The following is a 20,364-nucleotide window of genomic DNA, read 5'->3' on the forward strand; positions in this document are numbered from 1 at the left end:
GCCACTGTTGCATCCGTATGACAACTCCCTCTGCATCCGTGTTGCTGTTGGTCCATCCTCCCAACACTGCATCTGCACTGCATCCCCCTCTCATCATGCTGCATCGTGCTACTGCATACTGCTATTGCACTGCATCCCCCTCTCATCATGCTGCATCGTGCTACTGCATACTACTATTGCACTGCAACTCAGTCACTAAGAAGTAAGTAATTGATCCACCCAACTTCTGACATCCCTGTCAGGCTATAAACACTCTCGATGTTGAAGCTCCCTCTGTCGCTAACAAGTACTCCCTCTATTGACCTCTGCGTTGCTGCAACAACTCCCTACATCTCGCACCGTTGCAAACCTCTCTGTGCCATCCTGCATCGTTGCAACACTCTCGTGCCTCTCGCACTATTGCAGCCTGCTAGCCTCGTGCTGCCCGGGGACTCCTGCACTGTAGCACTCTCTGCCGCTTCATCCACATCCGTCTCTACCGACATTCGCCAGTCCTGCTACTCCTCTTCGGGGCTCTCGTAGCAAGGTATAATCCAAGAGGTTGGGTACCTCAAGGATCTCGCCCCTCATCGCCTATAGTCCTCTTGACTACAGCTTGTTGTCTCCCCACTTCTTCTCTAGTGGCACATGAGCACTCATGGCACAATCGTCATCCTCCTCAACTTCTTTCTCCACCTTCACTGGCATTGCCTTAGAGTTAGAAACCTCTCCTATACTCTTCTTCCTTAGACACTGGTTCGCATAGTGACCTATGTTGGAATTTCTACGTCTAACTGTTAGAAATCCTTCCTGTACTTTCCGATTTATTTCTTCCTACTTGTTCTGTTAATTAACAAGTTATTTACCATGTAAATACTGGAAATAAATACAAGTACAGTCTCAACACACAAATCATCAACTGAAGGAAAAACAAGCACACAAGGGACACAGTTATTTTTGGACCAATGTCCCCGGAAAAACCCAATGCGGGAAAATCGGTGAAGCTATCTGAGGGTTTTATTATTAAGCAGTTTTAGAATACAATCTGGGTGCTAAACCAACACACCCAACAGAGAATGATCTCAGCAGTAGTACCTCTTAGTCGGAGACAGATATTTCGGCTAAAACCCCGGATGAACAATCCCACAACTCTCAGCTCCAATCTGCCCCACGAAATCTCTAGTGTCTGCCTCTAGGGACTGCATCATCCTCTCTGGCCCAGCGTCACCCCAACTCACCCTGCGTCAGCCTCTAGAGGCACTGCGTCAGCCTCTAGAGCCTTTGCGTCAGCCACGCTGGCTCTCTCTGGCACTGCACAACTCCTGGCTGCCTTTGCGTGGGCCTTGACTGGCTTTGCGTGGCCTCTAGCTGGCTCTGCGTCCCTCTCTCCTGGCTTCTGCGCTGATGCTCTCGATACCCTCTCTGCCTCTCTGCTTCTGTATTCACTGCCCTTCAGCTGCAACTTTGATCACTCCTTCGATTTCCTCAGCAAGCCCTGCCCTAGAAAATCAAATTCTTGATCAAATCAGTGTGTTCTCCAAGTGACCCTCAAGCCTCCTCTTATACTTTTGTCGTTGACAATTCAACCACTAAGATTAAGTCCCTAATCAACGACTAAGATCAACTCTGGCTTGATCCATGACTTTTGGACCCTTCTAACACAGTTTTATATTAATTCACATTAATATTTTATTTTCCCTAAGTTTAGACTTAGGGACTCCATTAAAAATATTAATTATTTTAATATCTCTCAAACTGTTTAGAATCTGCCCAAACCATTTATGGGTATTGGAGATCTCATGTGCTTTAGCCTCTCCACCAATTTTCATGGCTAGAGCACATCCGATGCTACCCCAAATCAACACTCCCTCTTAGCAAGGACTGTGCTCTAGTAATACTCCTCACTGAGCATCACCCTGATCATCTGGCATCGGTCCTGGCGCTGATGCTAGGTCTGCTGCGCAACATCACTGCTGCATCATGTACTACTACCCATGGCCCTGCCACTGCCACTGCTGCATCCGTATGACAACCCCTTTCATCATGCTACATTGTTTTTCCCATAGCACTGCCACTGCTAACTGCTGCATTGCAACTCAGTTACTGAGAAGTAAGTAACTGATCTCCCGACTCTGACATCTTTGTCAGGCTAGAGACACCCTCGATGCTGAAACTCCCTCTGTCACTAACAAGTGCCCTTTCTCTGACTTCTGCGTTGCTGCAACAACTCCATGCATCTCGCACTGCTGTCTCATGCTGTCCTGGGAATCTTGCATTGTAGCTCCCTCTGTCGCTCCATCTGCATCCGCCTTTACTGACATCCGATAGTACTGCTACTCCTCATCAGGGCTCCCGTAGCAAGGTATAATCCAAGAGGCTGGGTACCTCGAGGATCTTGCCCCTCATCGCCTATAGTCCATTTGACTACAGCTCGATGTCTTCCCACTTCCTCTCAAGTGGCATGTGAGCACTCATGGCACAGTCGTCATCTGTCTCCACTTCCTTCTCCGCCCTTGCTACCCCAAATCAACAACCTAGTTCCCCATAGTGGAAGCACTTGACCTTGGAGAGGTCCTTCTTCTTCCTCTTCTCCTACTTTCCCACAGATGCCAGAGCCACATCCTCTTCCTCTTCCTTCTTGATCCTGACCCCTTTGCTGCTACTCCCCGTCTTGGTCAGCCATCTGATCTCTTCTTGACGAAGAGCCACCCACAGTTCTTCCCAATCTAGAAGACTCGCCTTGCCTAGTATGCTCTGGACAAATGTCTCCCACTCCTCAGAGACTGCATTAAGTGTGGTCCTCACCATCAACTCCTGATCTGGCGTGGCCCCTATGGAAGTCAGTTGGTCACAGATCTCCTTCAACCGACTGAGGAAGAGATCTATCTGCTCTCCCTTTTGCATCTGGTATGACCTTAGCTGATTTTCTACGAGCATCTTCCTCTGCACAAAAGTATGCTGGTACAATGTCTTCAAAGTGTCCCACATCTCCTTTGCTGTTTCCTTCTCAGCAATATGTTGGACCACATGATCCTTGACCCCATCAAGGATGATGCACTTTGCCTTAGCCATTGCCTCCTCGTACCTTTCATTAGCTACCGAGTCAACTGGGATAGCCATTACTCTCAAGGCGAAGCCCTTGATATGATGTCTGTCTAGAATGGAAAAGATCCTAGCCTTCCAGACCACAAAGTTGAATGCTCTATCCAGGATGTCCCAATCTCACCCATTCATGACCATCTCACTACTCTTCTGTCGACTCCTCCGAGTCTCTCTACTTCTCGCCTGGAAGTTCTCGATTCGACTCCTGCTAAGTCTCTCTACTTCCCACCTGGAAGTTCTCGGTTCGACTCCTTCGAGTCTCTCTACTTCCCGTCTGGAAGTTCACTTTTGGACTCCCTCTTAGTCCCGATTTCCCTTCTGGGAATCCTTTTGCCAACTGTCAAGTTGCCCCTCTCCGATCGTCTATGCAACTGCAACACTAATCTAGATTCCTTGGCTAGAAATCCGCCTCGGCAACAACTCCCTCTACCTTGGTTTTGCCTTGTTAGGTACTATTCTGACCACAGTACCCCACCAGCTTTGCTCCCGCAAACTGCCCATAGCTACCTTCGCCCCAACAACTGAAGGATTGAGCCTCTTGGCTCTGCGCAATCCTGGCACTGGCAAAACAACTCCCTCAGCCAACTGTGTCAGCCCTCCTAGGCTCTGCATGAGCTTGTTTCTGCCCTCCTTAGCCTCTGTGCTGGCCTCTCTCAGGCCCAGACTGATGACACAGTCCCTTTGCGTCAACCCTTCCTCTGTCGCTTTCTGCAAGGATCAGCTCTGTCACTCGAGACAACTGAATCTGCTGCAAATGCTTTGCTCAGCTGATGCCTTCAACTTTCCTGTGATCTACAACCTGTCTATGATACCAGGTTGAATTTTCTAAGTCTATCCGTTAGAAAATTAATCTGTATTCTGCTGGTTTATTTCTTCTACTTGTAAATTCTGAACAAGTTATTTAAAACATTTAAATACCGAAATAAACACAATACAATCACAACATCTACAGATTGTCAGCTGAAAGAAAACAAACACACAAGTGACACCGTTATTTTTGGACAAATGTCTCCGGAAAAACCCAATGTGGGAAAACCGGTGCAACTATTTAGAGGGTTTATTATTATGTAGTATTTCTTTGTGTACAACTAGGTGCCTAATTGGCTCACCTGACAGAGAAAAATACGCGACAACAATACCTCTATATTCAAAAACAGGTATTTAGAAAACTTGTCCCACGAAACCTTCTCCGGCGACTTTGAAGCCTAGCGCTGGCCCTTCTGGTCTCTGCATCAGCCCCAGGACCCTCTGTGTCAGCCCTCTGAGGCACTACGCAGCCTCTGGGATCCTCTGTGTCAACCCTCTGAGGAACTGCGCAACCTCTGGGACCCTCTGTGTCAGCCCTTTGAGGCACTGCGCAGCCTCTGGGACCCTTTGCGTCACTCCAGTAGCCTCTACGCTGTCTCTACTGCGCTCTGCGTGGCCTGAACTGGCTGCTTTTCTCGCTCTTTTTGCTTCTATGCTGGTCTCTCAGTACTGTCTTTGCCTCTCTGTCCAGTACTCACTGTCCCTCCTGCTGATCACTGATTCACTTTTGCTTAGCAACCCTGCTCTAGCAAAATGAATAACTGATCACTCTAGTGTGTTCTCCAACTGACCCTCAAGCCTCCTCTTATACTTTTCTTGTTGGTCCTTTAACGGCCGAGATTACATCTCTAATCAACGGCTAAGATTAGATTTGGCTTGATCCATAACATTTCGAACCTTCTGACCCCGTTTATATTAATACCCATTAATATTTTTTTTTCCTAAGTTTAGGCTTAGGAACTCCATTAAAAATATTAATTATTTTAATATCTCCCAAACCGGTTAGAATCTGCCCAAACCATTTTTGGGTCTTGGAGATCTCATGTGCCTTAGCCTCTCCACCAATTTTCATGGCTAGAGCACATCCGATGCTACCCCAAATCAACAGAAGCTTCAAGCAATCTGCTGAAAACAATAAATAAATAGCCCAGACAATGGTAGTTGGTTTTGAAAATTAGTTGGGAGTAAAAGGTTTAGATGAAATGTAGTAGAATTACTTCAGAATGATTTTGAAATAACAGGTTCAATGCATATGATAAAGGAAGTATTCAGGTATAACAAGGATTTTTTTGTTTTTGTTTTTTGATTGAAATCTAGATTCTAATACCAAGACTGGGTTTGAATTGCCACCATTGCAGGCCAGAGTAATTTTTCTTTTCTCTACTTTGTACTAATTTGCTGACTGCCTTGGCATAGTCAGACCACCATTTTTAAATTCCCCACCTGTACAATTGCTGGGAAAGGTTTTGGTGTTAAAGGTTGTTTCATGGAGGGCTCATAAAACTGGTGAACCAAAGAGCCGCTATGGAGTTAGATGTTGAGAACTGCAGTATATTAGTCATAATTATCTGCTACTGTACAACTGAATTGCTAAAGAGAAATACAATTATAGTTATTTCATGTATGCTTTTGTCAAAACTGTAACATGAGAATTCCTTGTTGGGTCAAAAATTCAGCTTCAGTGGTTGGAAATAGTAGCCCTGTTGTTTGTTTCAAAATTTCTAGCAAATTGTTGTGGGTCATTTTCTCTTCTCAATTCTTATTGTGTGGAAGTGATGCCCATTCTAGGTGTTGAATGGAGCATGGATAATGATGCAACGAATGCCGCTGTGGTGGTTGCAAGTGAGGCTCATGCAATTACATTAGCAGTTGAAGGATTACTAGGAGTTGTTTTTACTATAGCTACATTGACAGATGAAGCTGTTGAACGTGGTGAGGTGGGACATATAGAATTTCAGTGCAAGGGGTCTCTCTTCTTTGCTATTTGGATGTAGAAGTTGAACTAAGATTTCCCCCCTTCTTTTAACTATTTGGAAGTTATCAATTGTTGCAGTTGGACTCTCCTAGATGTGAGAATAATCTATCATCAGCTAGATTTGGTGGAGAGCTTGCATCTCTTTGCATTGCTATGGTCAATTCAGTGTGGAGAACTATTCTACATGCTCTGTCATTGATATTATCCAGGTATGTTTAGGGGTTATCATGTCATATGGTTGGAATAGTCTTTTGCAAGCTGAGTTACTCATGATCAAAGATGAAATCTGTTTGGCATATTTTATCTTCTTCAGGTCACAGGGTGAGGCTATTGTATTGGAAATACTGAAAGGTTACCAAGCATTCACACAGGTAATCCAATACTTGTACTCTTTCATAACTGTATGAAAACCTCAAGTAGAACTAAATTCTAGGATGCAAATTTGGTAATTGATGATGCAGAGGAGTATATAAAAATGTTGAAGACTTCTGTTACGTGTGCAGGCTTGTGGAGTTCTTCGTGCAGTGGAACCTCTGAATGCATTTCTGGCTTCTCTTTGCAAGTTCACATTAAGTACTCAAAATGATTCAGATAGGAGGAGGTAATCACTGATCATATATTGTTAGAACTTCGGATAATTGATTGCTCGAACTGCTGAATTTTTATTCAGAAAAGGTTAACCTGATTTTTGTACCTTTGACTTGTACTTTGGATTGCTTTGCAATAGTTTTGGTGCTAACATTACAAATGCTTCCTGTTGACAATGAAAGCACTGTTGGTCCCTTACCATCTCCTGGCTCAAAGCGTACTGAACATGTTGCTGATCAAAAAGATTCTGTTGTTCTTACACCCAAGAACGTGCAGGTAAATACTTTATGTCTATCATGCTCTATGTCCTGCATTGGTACTTTGAAGCACTAAGATGGCAATTTGTGTTGAAATAGTGTACTATGATAGTTGAATTGTCAATTCACATGCTAATCTTGTAGCATTATCATTGTTGCTGAGGGGCATCCAGTGCAGAGATAATGTTATCTGCTTATTATTTTTCCTTTAAATTGCAGGCGCTCAGGACTCTTTTTAACATAGCGCATCGGTTGGATAATGTTTTGGGCTCATCATGGGTGTTGGTATAATATCACTGGATTTAAATAGAAAATTTATACTTGAGATATTGTTGCACTAGCTTATGGGCATATATAATGTGATAATTATTTACTGGGAATCATTTAAACTTTCTACAGGTTCTGGAAACTTTGGCAGCCTTAGATCGCATCATTCATTCACCACATGCCACTACACAGGTGCTTACAAATATTTTCTGTATAACAAAAAAAAAGTTCCATTGCTTCTTTATGTATCTTCCCAATCATTGTTCAATCATATGTTTATTTGTGCAGGTTAAAATTACAGCCCAAGTAGTAAAGTTAGTGTGGCAGAAGTTAAGACCCACTTTCTGGAAAGAGTGATTAGAACTTTGACTGCTAAGTAGGCCAACGTTTGTGTGAAAAGTGAAGCTCATTTTCATTATTTCCCTGCTTGTAATGCTTTCTAGTTTATGCCAGTGCCTCTCTAATCATGCATCTTAATCAGCAGATATTTCTTAGTTCCGAGAGTGCCTCTATTAACAAAATTTTATTACATATATAATTATCACTGAATTTAGATTGAACTGCTTAAGAAAAAGGTGATGGAGTTTAGCTTACAAAAGGCACCTCACCGTGCCTGTAGTAATAGGAGTAAATGTGAGATGCCGATAAGCATTTATTCTTAGTGAGTTCATAATTGTGACTGGTTGTGTGGTGAAATGAAGTATGGACAAGATAGCCAGACAAAAATGGAAGATATCATTTTAACATCCTTAAATGACAAAAAATCATCAATTGTATTGCTGAGCAGGTCATGTATTATAAGAACATTAGGCAGTTAATGGGGCTTCTGGGATCTTGGCCCACCAATAGGACATCAAAGAAAAACAAAGATTAGTGGATTACAGAAGCTGGAAAATGAATAAAATATCAAGTGAGATGTACTGGGGTGAAGCTAGGAGAGCTAGAGAGTGTTGATGAAAGTTGTCATTGATGTCAATATAATAACGTTGAAAAGGAAAAACCCCAATCCTAATTTATTGATGGAACATCCTAAATCCTTGTCCATTATTTCTTATTTTAGAAACCCTAACCCTTATCCTTACTCCTTGCCTTAATCCTTTAATAAAACCCTAAGTGATAAATGTGTACCCTAAAAATCCTAATCCTAGTTCCCTTACAAAAACACTAACCCTAGTCCTTACAAAAATAAAAATCTATTCATAGTCCTTATTCACTATTTATTCCTAATCCCATTAAAAATCATATATTCTATTTCAAAACTCTATATTAAATCCTATTCCTATTAAAAGCTATCTCTCCCTATCCAAATTTTTATATACATATAATCTCCCTTCTGATCTCCTTTATGTTGGTTGCGGAATGTGATATTAAAATATAAAAGGAGAAACTGTAGGCCGGCTCAACCAATAAGTTGACTCCTTCACCAACTGTCACGACTATTCATTATGGGAAATCACTATTTATTTACAATAAAATTCACTCCATGTCGGACGATCCAGCAATCTGCAACGCACAGAGAAGGAATTCAGTAAATAGTTCACATCTCGTGAACTGCAGGAAATGCGAATTCGTTGAAGATTTTGTCAAATTGTTTTTGGAGCACAGTAAGAGCACTGCGGACTTATTGTAGATCAGTTTAGTTCGGATATCTGGTTCGGTGTAAACTACAGTCAATAACATAGCCACGAACTTGTTTAAAGAAGACCTGCGAAATTTTTCTTTGTATTTTTTCCGGACCTCAGTTAGCGTTGTTGCAGACCTGGATTAACGAATTGCAGAAGAACTGTTCTGTGGGTGTTTTGCGGACTTATCTGATTTAATACAACAACGTTTCATTAATATATTAGAGTTGTGGACCTGTTGAAGATATTTGCACAGTTGAGAGTTTGTTGAGGAAATACAGTTGAAGGCCTGAAGGAGCAATTCAACTGCAGTCATTGGTCACACAGTAAAGTTCAAAACAGTAGAATAGTTGTAGATTATTGCAGACACAGTTGGTGCATAAATATACATCATTCACAGACCTGTGTGTGAGCTCAGTTGCGGATCTGTTTCTTTGTAAAGAACAGTGATATGTCTATCAATTGCAAACCTGCTTGGAATATAGAATAGAGACTTGTGAAGATTTGAAGAACCTTCTTTTTGCAGACTCCTGGAGATGTTTTTTTGATCAGGGATTGGTGTCCTTAGGGTTGGAGCCCTAAAAGGTTTTCTTCTGGTTTGAGATTGGTGTCCTTAGGGCTGGAGTCCTAGAACAATTCTTCTTACAAGTTGGAGCTTGTAACTGCTGTAAAAGAGGATTGGTGTCCTCAACACCTGTTAATAATTTTTTTTTTCTTTCTGGTTCATTTTGTGAAAAATTTCAACTGGCTAAAATAACAATTGTAAAAGAAACACTGATTCACCCCCCTCAGTATTTCCAACAATTGGTATCAGAGCCAGCTTCTTCGCAATCAGCCTAACAGCTGGAAGAAGGATTTTTTAGTCACAATGGCCAGTAAAGATGCAGGAAAGGTCCCTCAATTTGATGGAACAAACTTTGCCTTTTGGAAAGTTAGGATGAAAATTTACTTGATGTCTCTTGGTCCAGAAGTATGGAAATCAGTGCTAGACGGTTATAAAGTTCCCCCTTCCCCACCAACACATCAGGATGGAAAAAAAGTTTATATAGCAAATGCCAAAGCCCTAAATTGTATAATTAGTGGAATTTCTGATTTAGAATTTACAAAGGTTATGAATTGTGAATCTGCTAAGCAAATATGGGACAAGCTTGTTGCCATTTACAATGGAGACACCAAAGTATAGAAGGCAAAACTCCAAACTTTTAGAAGACAATACGAGGGCCTAAAAATGAATGATGAAGAAGACATTGTTGCTTATTTTCTGCGAGCAGATGAAGTTGTCAACTCACTTCAAGGTCTAGGTGAAAATGTTGAAGAAAAAACAGTTGTCCAAAAGGTTTTGAGATCACTTTCAGAACGTTTTGATTCCAAAGTCAGTGTCATAGAAGAATTAAAAAACTTGGATACCCTGTCAATGGATGAACTTCATGAAATTCTCATTGCATATGAAATGACAAAAGGAATCTCAAATCCTAAAGAAGCTGCCTTCAATGCTTCAAAAGCATCAAGAAAAGGGAAAAATTGTAATTGTAGCAGTGATGATTCCGACACTGAAACAAAACTAGTACAATTAGTGAAGAAGCTAAGGAAAGGATCCAAACTTGAAGGTAAGTATCCTCTCATTTATCTTAAGTGTGGTAAAATAGGACATTATGCTGCAAAGTGCCATTTCAAAAATGAAGATGGAACCAAAAAGAAAATATTCAAGAAGAAGGGACCAAATAAAAGGAACTTCTCCAGACAAGATGATTCTGTTGAAGATGAATTCAAGATAAAGAAGAAAAGTTCAACTAAAACGTCCTTCCTTCTCAAAAAGGATAGTGATGATTTTGATGAACAAGATGACTATGCTGGCAGTAGTGAAGTGTTATTCATGGCATTCACAATGATGATGAATCTGAAGGAGAAAAGAAGGAAATGTGGATGAATTGCTGATTAGTGCTTTTGAAGAAAATGAAAAACTAAAGAAAGTCATTTCCCTCAAAACTGAAAAAGGAGAAGCAAAAAGGAGAGAAGAAATCTTAAACAAAATAAAAGAAAAGGAAGAAATGTGTGAAAAGGTAGAAGCTGAAATTGTCTCTCTAAAGCAGGAATTGAATTAGGTCAATAAGAGTTTGCAAAGCTCTCAAACTCTTGATATCATCCTTAATACTCAAAGACCTCAACATGATAAAATAGGGCTTGGTTTCAAAGGTGAAACTGAAACATCAAATTTGAAGGAGAATACTAATGAACAAATACAAAAAAGCTGTTGAAATTTCTAAGTATTACCCGTTAGAAATTTTATCTGTATTCTCTGGTTTATTTCGCCTACTTGTTTAATTACTAACAAGTTATTTAACCATATAAATATTAAAATAAACACAATACATTCTCAACTATATACAGATCAACAGCTGAAAGAAATGAACAAACACACAAGGGACACCATTATTTTTGGTCAATCGTCCCTGGAAAAACCCAACTTGGGAAAACCGATGCAACAGTTCTGAGGGTTTTATTATTAAGCAACTTTTCTTGAGTACACTGGGTGCCAAACTGGCTCATCCAACAAAGATAAAAAAATCTGGTTGTATACCTCTCTTCGGAAGTAGATATTTTGAAAGTCTGCCCCACGAAACCCTCTCCAGCACAATCTAAAGCACTGCGTTAGCCCTCCTGGCCTTTGCGTCAGCCTGAAACCCTCTGCGTTAGCCCTTTGAGGCTCTGTGCAACCTCTCTGGCCCTCTGCATCACTTTTGCAACCTCTGCGTGGGTCATGCAGCCCCTTCTGGCCTTTGTGTGGGTCCTTCTGGCTCTGCGTCTACCTCTCTGCCTATGCGCTAGTCTTTCGGCACTATCTCTGCCTCGTACTCACTGCCCCTCACTGCAATACTGATCACTGGTTCGATTTCTCTTAGTAAACCCCACTTTAGAAAATCGAACTGACTGATCACTCTGGTGTGTCTCCACCCTCAAGCCTCCTCTTATACTTTTCTTGTTGAGTCTTCAACGATCGAGATTATATCTCTAATCAATGGCTAAGATTAGATTTGGCTTGATCCATGCCATTTAGAACCTTCTAACCTAGTTTTATATTAATACCCATTAATATTTTTATTTTCCTAAGTTTAGACTTAGGAACCCATTAAAAATATTAATTATTTTAATATCTCTCTCACCGGGTAGAATTTCCTCAAACCATTTCTGGGCCTTGGAGATCTTAGTGCTTTAGCCTCTCCACCAATTTTCATGGCTAAAGCACATCCGATGCTACCCCAAATCAACACTCCCTCTTAGCGAGGAATGTGCTCTAGTAATGCTCCACCACTGAGCATCACCCTAATCATTCGGCACCGGTACCTATGCTGATGCTTGGCCTTCTTGCCCAACATCCTCTACACTGCTGCATCCTGTACTTCTGCCCATGGCTCTACCACTGCCACTGCTACATCTGTACGGAAGCTCCTTCTACACCCATGCTGCTGCTGGTCCTTTCTCCCAACACTGCATCTGCACTAAAGCTCTCTCTCCTCATGCTGCATCGTGCTGCCTATAACACTACCACTGCTACTGCTGCACTGCAACTCAGTTACCGAGACGATGGTAACTGATCTACCCAACGACTAACATCCTTGTCAGGCTAGAAACCCTCCTGATGCTGAAGTTGTCTCTGCTGCAATCCTGTGCTCCCTCAGCGTTGCTACAACAACTCTGTGCCTCTTGCACTACTGCAAACACCTCTGTGCCTTCCTGCACTGCTGCAACCTCCTCTGTGCCTCTCGCACTGTTGCAACCCTCTCTGCGTTGCCAAGGACTACTGCACTCTAGAACTCTTTGCCGCTCCATCCGCATCCGCTTCTACCGACATCCGCCATCCTGCTACTCTCACTTTAGGTCTCCCGTAGCAGGATATGATCCAAGAGTTTGGGTACATCAAGGATCCTGCCCCTCATTTCCTGTAGTCCTCCTTGATATAGCTCGATGTCTCCCCACCTCTTCTCTAGAAGTACATGAGCACTCATGGCACAATCGTCATCATCCTCTACCTCCTTTTTTGCCTTCGCTACCTTCGCTGGCGCTGCCTTGGAGTCAAATGCCTCTCCCTTATTCTTCTTCCTTGGACACTGGGTTGCATAATGGCCCAACTCCCCACAGTTGAAGCACTTTATCTCGGAGAGGTCCTTTTTCTTCCTCTTCACTTGCTGCCCTGTAGATGCCAGAGCCGCATCCTCTTCCTCGTCTTTCTTGACCTGGGCTCCTTTGCCACTACTTCCCGCCTTGGTCAGGCAGCCCGCCTTGGTCAGCTGCCTGATCTCTTCTTGGCGATGAGCTACCCACAGTTCTTCCCAATATGGAAGATTCGCTCTGCCCAAAATGCTTTGGATGAATGTCTCCCATTCCTCGGAGACTGCGTTCAGGGCGGTCCTCACCATCAACTCCTGATCTGACGTGGCCCCTATGGAAGTCGGTCCCGAATCTCCTACAACCTGCTGAGGAAGTGATCTATCTCCCCCTTCTACATCTGGTAGGACCACATCTGATTCTCTAGAAGAATTTTCCTCTGCACAGAAGTGTCTTGATACAATGTTGTCAAGGTGTCCCACATTTCCTTTGCCGTATTCTTCTTGGCAAATGCTGAACCACATGATCCTTGACCCCATCAAGGATTATGCATTTCACCTTGGCCATCACATCCTCATACCTTTCGTTATTAGCTAGGTCGACTGGGATAGCCACTGTTCTCAAGGCGAAGGCCTTGATGCGATGTCTATCCAGAACGGACAAGACCCTGGCCTTTCAGATGAAAAAGTTGGACGCCCCGTCCAGCCTGTCCTAATCCCTCAGTCCATTCATGGCCATCTCTCTGCTCTTCTTTTTGACTCCTCTGAGTCTCTACTTCCCTCCTGGAAGTTCTTTCTTTGACTCCCTCTGAGTCTCGATTTCCCTCCTGGAAATCCTTCTGCCAATAGTCAAATCACACCTCTTCGATCTCCTATGCTCCTGCAACATTGATCTGGATTTCTTGGCTAGAAATCTACCTAGGTAGCGACTCCCTCTACTTTGGTTCTGTCCCGTTAGGTACTATTCTGCCTTGAGAGCAACAACACTCCACCAGCTTCACTCTTTGTAATCTGCCTAGAGCTTCCTATGCCCCAGCAACTGAAGAGCTGAGCCTCTAGGCTCCACGCAATCCCGACAAGGCTGATTTGCTCCCCTGGCCAATTGCGTCAACCCTCCTGGTCTCTTCTTGGCTCTTCGTGAGCCTCTTCTGCCTTCCTCTGCCTCTGCACTAGCCTCTCTCTGGCTCAAACTGATGATGCATGCCCTCTGCGTCAACCCTTCTCTGCTGCTCTCTGCGTAGGAACAACTTTTTTCACTCAGGACAATTGTTTTTGCTGCAAATTCTCTGATTCAGTTGGCACCTTCAGCTCTCCTGTGATCTGCAATCCTCTGATACCATGTTGAAGTTTCTAAGTATTACCCGTTAGAAATTTTATTTGTATTCTCTGGTTTATTTTGCCTACTAGTTTAATTACTAACAAGCTAGATAACCGGATTCGTCCTATAGGCCCCACGAATCCCGAATCCATCGTGTCCGACACGATTCTCTCGAGATTCATGTCCAAAAACCATGACACGTCATGTCCTATTTTGACACGTCGAATCCAACTGCGTGTCACGATTTTGGCAGCGCGCCCTGTTTTCCAGGACTCGTTAGGCAGCAAAAGTGACCTGCACGGGTATGGAAAGGCCGCATTTGGTCATTACAGCCACGCATATTTTCATTTGGCAAGCGTTTTGGCAGCGTAATGATCAAGTCTAGGCCCTAGTATTGATATGCTATTCATGGTAATGTTAAATTTTTAAAGTAAAAGTGACATTCTCCTTAATCTTCATTTTCATCCTTTTACTTAAATTTTTAACATTACCATGAAATGACTCAGGATGTTTGAGAGTGGTTCTGGCCTCATTGGATTTCATATGGAGAAAGTAGAATTTTAGATTTCATTCAAAATCCAGCAGACTTATTAGTTTTTCAGGATTTTAGGATTGGGGGATTGCAATGTTTCCATTGAATTTTGTCATGTATTAGGGTATGGAACTCGTATTTAATCAAGAGCACCAATCCCTCTATGTACCTTGATGTTAGTGACATTGGTTGTCGAACTCCTGTATCATGACCCTCCTAAAAATGTACGCATCACTCAAACAAAATCTTGACTTGACATGTTATGCTTGTTTTATCTTATGTTAATGCCTAAAGGGTGATACTAATGACAAAGATCCCTATACAAATACAAAGGTAATGACAAAGATACCTCTGGATATTAATGCTTAGAGGGTGATATTAATGACAAACATCTTGATTTTCCAACAAGACTAAAAAATTAGACATTTCTCGTGGTGGCAAGAGGGCCAAGCATAAGAAATAGATAATATATTGACATGTATTTGAATTTTGTATGTACTATGCATGCTAATAGCTATAAAAGAAGATCTATAGTTGAAATCAATAAATTTGTATCATTAATTAAAATGTGTAAGAAATATCTAATTTTTAATATATATATATATATATTTTAATAAAATAATATATAACGAATCCTACGTGTCCTGTTCCGGGGGGTCAACGTGTCTGAATCCGACACCACGAATCCCGAATCCTACGAATCCCGAATCCCTGTGTCAGGTGACTTAGCTAACAAGTTATTTAACCATATAAATATTGTAATAAACACAATACAGTCTCAACCATCTACAGATCAACAGCTGAAAGAAATGAAGAAACACACAAGGGACACCGTTATTTTTGGACAACCGTCCCCGGAAAAACCAAACTTGGGAAAATTGGTGCAGCAGTTATGAGGGTTTTATTATTAACAACTTTTCTTGAGTACACTGGGTGCCAAACTGGCTCACCTGATAGAGATAGAAAATATGGCAGTAATACCTCTCTTCGGAAGCAGATATTCTGAAACTCTGCCCCACAAAACCCTCTCCAGCACAATTTGAAGCACTGCTTCAACCCTCCTGGCCTCTGCGTCAGCCTTAAACCCTCCGTGTGAACCCTTTGAGGCTTTGCGCAGCCTTTCTGGCCCTTTGCATCACTTTTGCAACCTTTGTGTGGGTCACGCAGGCCCTTCTGGTCTTTGCGTAGTCACTGCTGGCCTCTGCATGGCTCCCTCTGGGTCTGCGTCTACCTCTCTGCATTTGCGTTGGTCTTCCCGTACTATCTCTGCCTCTCTGCCTCGTACTCACTGCCCCTCACTGCAACATTGATCACTGGTTCGATTTCTCTTAGCAAACCCTGCTCTAGAAAATTGAACTGACTAATCACTCTGGTGTGTCTCCAATTGACCCTCAAGCCTCCTCTTATACTTTTCCTGTTGACTCTTCAATGGCCGAGATTATATCTCTAATCAATGGCTAAGATTAGATTTGGTTTGATCCATGTCATTTAGAACCTTCTAACCCAGTTTTATATTAATACCTCCGTTTTAAAAAACAGCCGGCTCGGAACTGACTTGGCCGAGCCTGCTCTAACTCGGCCAAGTTAGTGACAGTAGCCCATATGAAACCCGAAACAACGATTTAAAAAAAAAAAAAAATTTGGGGACTCCAAACCGGTTTTAATTTTGTCTATTTTGTCTTTGGGGTCCATTCCCCTCTCCTAAACCCTATTTAACCCACTCAACCCCTCTCATTCTCTCACAACCATTTCATGCATTTGAGTGAGAATTTCAGTGAGAGTTTGTGAGTTTGTTTTTGGAGCAGCAGTGAGGAGTCTTGGACAAGCATTGTAGTTGGAGTGAGGAGCTTATTGGGCAGCCATTTGGAGCAGCATTGAGGAGTTGGTTTCTTGGAGCAAGCTTGAGGAGGCAGTTTGTGCCTGGAGGTATTTTTTTTCACTTGTAAAAATCTGTTTTTGTTTATTAAGTTTTATGTGCAAATTTAGAAATCCTAAAGAGTGTTTTTGTGTGAAAGAAATGAACATTGAATCAATGCCTTTTTTTTTTGTTTGTTTTCATTTTTAGATTGTTTGCTTTCATTTCCAAGTCAAAAAATGGCACCTAGAGTGAAAGACGCTGCTTGGGCATATGTTGAAATGTTTGATAGTCAAATGCATTGCAAATTTTGCCATAGGAAAATTAAGGAAGGTCCTAGGGGCATTAATAGGCTGAAACAACACTTGGCGGGGATTAGAGGCCAAATTACTCCATGTACCTCACCAAAAATTGGGGAGATTAGAAAGGATTTGTTAGCCAGCTTTGAGAAGTTTAAAGAAGATAAGGCTAGGAAAAAAGAGTTAGAGGTTGAAATTGGGAGGAAGAGGAATATACAAAAAACGCTGGCTACCAACCCCCATTTTGATTTTGAGGGTTCTTCCTCTATCCTTTGTACTGATGCATCCAACCCCTTCCGATATGTTCCTCCCTCTTTTGAGTCTATTCAAGAAAAGGGAAAGGGTAAAATGAAAAAGGGTGATATGAATATCAAAAGTTATTTCACTCCCTCCTCTCCATCAGATGCACATGGTCCTCAACCTAGTAGAAGTCATTTGCAACCCACTTTAGATGACCATTGGAAGAAAGAATTGAGGGAGACTGCTTGTGATTACATAGCTAGATAGTGGTATGATGTTGATATCCCCTTCAATGCTTCCCGTTCACCATATTATGAGCCTATGTTTGATGCCGTACATGCTGCTGGAAAAGGCCTCAAAGGCCCTAGTATGCATGAGCTAAGGGGTATCGTTTGCAGAAAGAAATTGCATCCATTAATGAGTATTTGAAAGATTTCAAGGACTCACGGGCAAGAACATGATGTACCATCATGTTAAATGGATGGACTGATCAAAGAAATTGTACTATCATAAACTTTCTTATCTTCTGCCCATAGGGAACCATGTTTCTAAAATCAGTTGATGCATCTGATAAGGTAAAAGATGGACAATTGTTGTTTCAGCTATTGGATGAGGTTGTTGAGGAGGTGGGGTTGGCTATTGTTGTTCAAGTCATCACAAATAATGCCTCTAACTATGTTCTTGCTGGTAAACTGTTAGAGGCAGTGTTGCGGGGGAGCACCCCCCCCTGATCCCGCTCCCAATCCGCGCTTCGGGCGGAAGCGACTCGGGAGCGGGTTGGGAGTGCGCTCCCTAAAAAAATTTTCGCTTCCTGCCTTTTCGGGAGTGTTTTGCCTTTTTTGCAATTTTTTTTTGTAGTAATGTTCGAAATGCAATTTTTTTTGAAAGAAACAAATAATTTTTGAGTGGGGCAGCTTAATGATCAAGTCTAGGCCCTAGTATTGATATGCTATTCATGGTAATGTTAAATTCTTAAAGTAAAACTGACATTCTCCTTAATCTTCATTTTCATCCTTTTACTTAAATATTTAACATTACCATGAAATGACTCAGGATGTTTGAGAGTGGTTCCGGCCTCATTGGATTTCATATGGAGAAAGTAGAATTTTAGATTTCATTCAAAATCCAACAGACTTATCAGTATTTCAGGATTGGCGGATTGCAATGTTTCCATTGAATTTTGTCATGTATTAGGGTATGGAACTCGTATTTAATCAAGAGCACCAATCCCTCTATGTACCTTGATGTTAGTGACATTGGTTGTCGAACTCCTCTATCATGACCCTCCTAAAAATGTATGCATCACTCAAACAAAATCTTGACTCGACATGCTATGCTTTTTCTATCTTATGTTAATGCTTAGAGGGTGATATTAATGACAAAGATCCCTATGTAGATACAGAGGTAATGACAAAGATACCTTTGGATATTAATGCTTAGAGGGTGATATTAATGACAAAGATCCCTATACAAATACAGAGGTAATGACAAAGATACCTCTAGATATTAATGCTTAAAGGGTGATATTAATGACAAAGATCCTGATTTTCCAACAAGACTAAAAAATTAGACATTTCTCGTGGTGGCAAGAGGCCCAAGCATAAGAAATAGATAACAGATTTACTTCTCTTTTCTAGTTTCTAGTAGCTTTTATAACTATCGACTCTTTCATATTTATTATGATATTTTTTTAAACAATATATGACAATTTAAGTTTGAAGTTGGCAATTATAACTCATTAGTAATGAATTATGAATATGATGCTTCATGAAAGTTGAAAGTTGTTTCATTTCATTTCATTTTATAACATTTCATTTCATGTTAGATATTATTTGTTGTAATGGTTACACTTAGCTTACAAGTACAACTTTGGTGATGAATGATGATAAATGTTATATATTGAATTTTGAAAGCTTGAAACTTTAAGATTGATGAATCATGAGACTCAATATGTTGTATGTTACGATGTTACTAACTTGTGGACGTGGTTGATGAATATTATAACTTCTAGATGATTGTTGTTATATGGTTCAATCTATGTTTTTTTATGTTTTTTATATCTAATTCATTATTCTACATGTTTTTGTTGACATATATGTATCAAAATATAAAAAATATATATTATATTAAAAACGCTCCGGGATTCTCTCCCAAACTAGGAGCTTCTGAAAATGTCACTCCCGCTCCTGTTTTCGTTCCCGCTCCATGCTCTTGCTCCCGCTCCCAAGTAACACTGGTTAGAGGAATAGCACAGAACCATCTTTTGGACCCCATGTGCTGCACATTGCATAGACCTTATGCTTGAGGATATTGGCAAATTAGATTGTGTCAAAAACACTGTAGATCATGCCAAAAGCATAACAAAATTTATCTACAATCATTCATGGATTTTGAGCCTGATGGGGAAACACACTGGGGGTAGGGATATTATTAGGCCTGCCATCACTAGATTTGCTACTCATTTTTTGACATTGCAATCTATGCTTTCAGAACATAGAAACTTGCAAAAGATTTTTTCCAGTGAAGAATGGAATTAAAGCTAGTGGTCTCACAAACTAGAAGGCAAAGAATTGAAAAAGAAAGTTAATGAAGAAATATTTTGGAGAAAGGCAACAGAGATTGTGAGGCTTGCTGAGCCATTGGTTAAGGTGTTGCGGTTGGTGGATGGCGAAAGATTCGCTATGGGCTTCATTTATGAGGCTATGGATCAAGCAAAGGAGCAAATAAAGAGGGCATACAAGGATAAAGTGGCTAAGTATGGGCCCATTTGGGCGATCATTGATGAAAGATGGAACAATCAACTCCATCGCCCTATACATGCAGCTGGGTATTTTTTGAACCCATGATATCATTATAAAGCTAAGGCGACAGGAGCTTTGAAGGGGGAGGTTAGAGATGGATTGATTGACTGCATTGATCGCATGATCCCATTGGAGTGTGATCAACGGGAGATACACCGACAGGCCACAACCTTCAGCAGTGCCTCAGGGACCTTTGGGAAGAACCTAGCAAAGATTGCAAGGGAAGTAGATGAGCCAGGTAAACAAAGATTTCAATTTTCAAATTCTTAATACTTATTTCGTTAAATCGTTTATAATTTGAAAGTTGGATATAATTTGTAATTTTGTTGAGCTAACTCATTACACTCCTATGTTTTTTGTAGCACAATGGTGGGTGGCTTTTGGTAGCCATTGTCCCGAATTGCAGAGGTTTGCAATTCGTATTTTGAGTCAAACTTACAGTGCTACTGGGTGTGAGTGCAATTGGTCTGTCTTTGAGAGGATTCACACAAAGAAGAGAAACCGTTTGGATAAAAAACGGTTAAATGATCTAGTCTATGTCCAATACAACCTTCGGCTCAGACGCAACCAATTGCTGAACAAAAGACCTGATTCAGATCCCATTGTGTTGGACGACATT

At 41.4% G+C, this 20,364-nt stretch overlaps 1 protein-coding gene across 1 annotated transcript in view; it reads left to right on the forward strand.

Moving 5' to 3' along the window:
• LOC149205701 (uncharacterized) overlaps positions 1-20,364 on the forward strand; it is a 374,510-nt gene that overhangs the window by 275,914 nt on the left and 78,232 nt on the right. The window contains exons 15-21 of the mRNA XM_089397482.1: positions 5,677-5,825; positions 5,942-6,072; positions 6,177-6,234; positions 6,367-6,464; positions 6,634-6,727; positions 6,928-6,993; positions 7,108-7,167. Of these exons, the coding sequence (XP_089253608.1) occupies positions 5,677-5,825; positions 5,942-6,072; positions 6,177-6,234; positions 6,367-6,464; positions 6,634-6,727; positions 6,928-6,993; positions 7,108-7,167 (656 nt within the window). The remainder of the gene's footprint in view (positions 1-5,676; positions 5,826-5,941; positions 6,073-6,176; positions 6,235-6,366; positions 6,465-6,633; positions 6,728-6,927; positions 6,994-7,107; positions 7,168-20,364) is intronic.

Source organism: Pinus tabuliformis, chromosome 1_2 (assembly GCF_031772625.1).
Source record: "Pinus tabuliformis cultivar Carrire ecotype Pingquan chromosome 1_2, CPIR1, whole genome shotgun sequence".
Taxonomy (NCBI): domain Eukaryota; kingdom Viridiplantae; phylum Streptophyta; class Pinopsida; order Pinales; family Pinaceae; genus Pinus; species Pinus tabuliformis.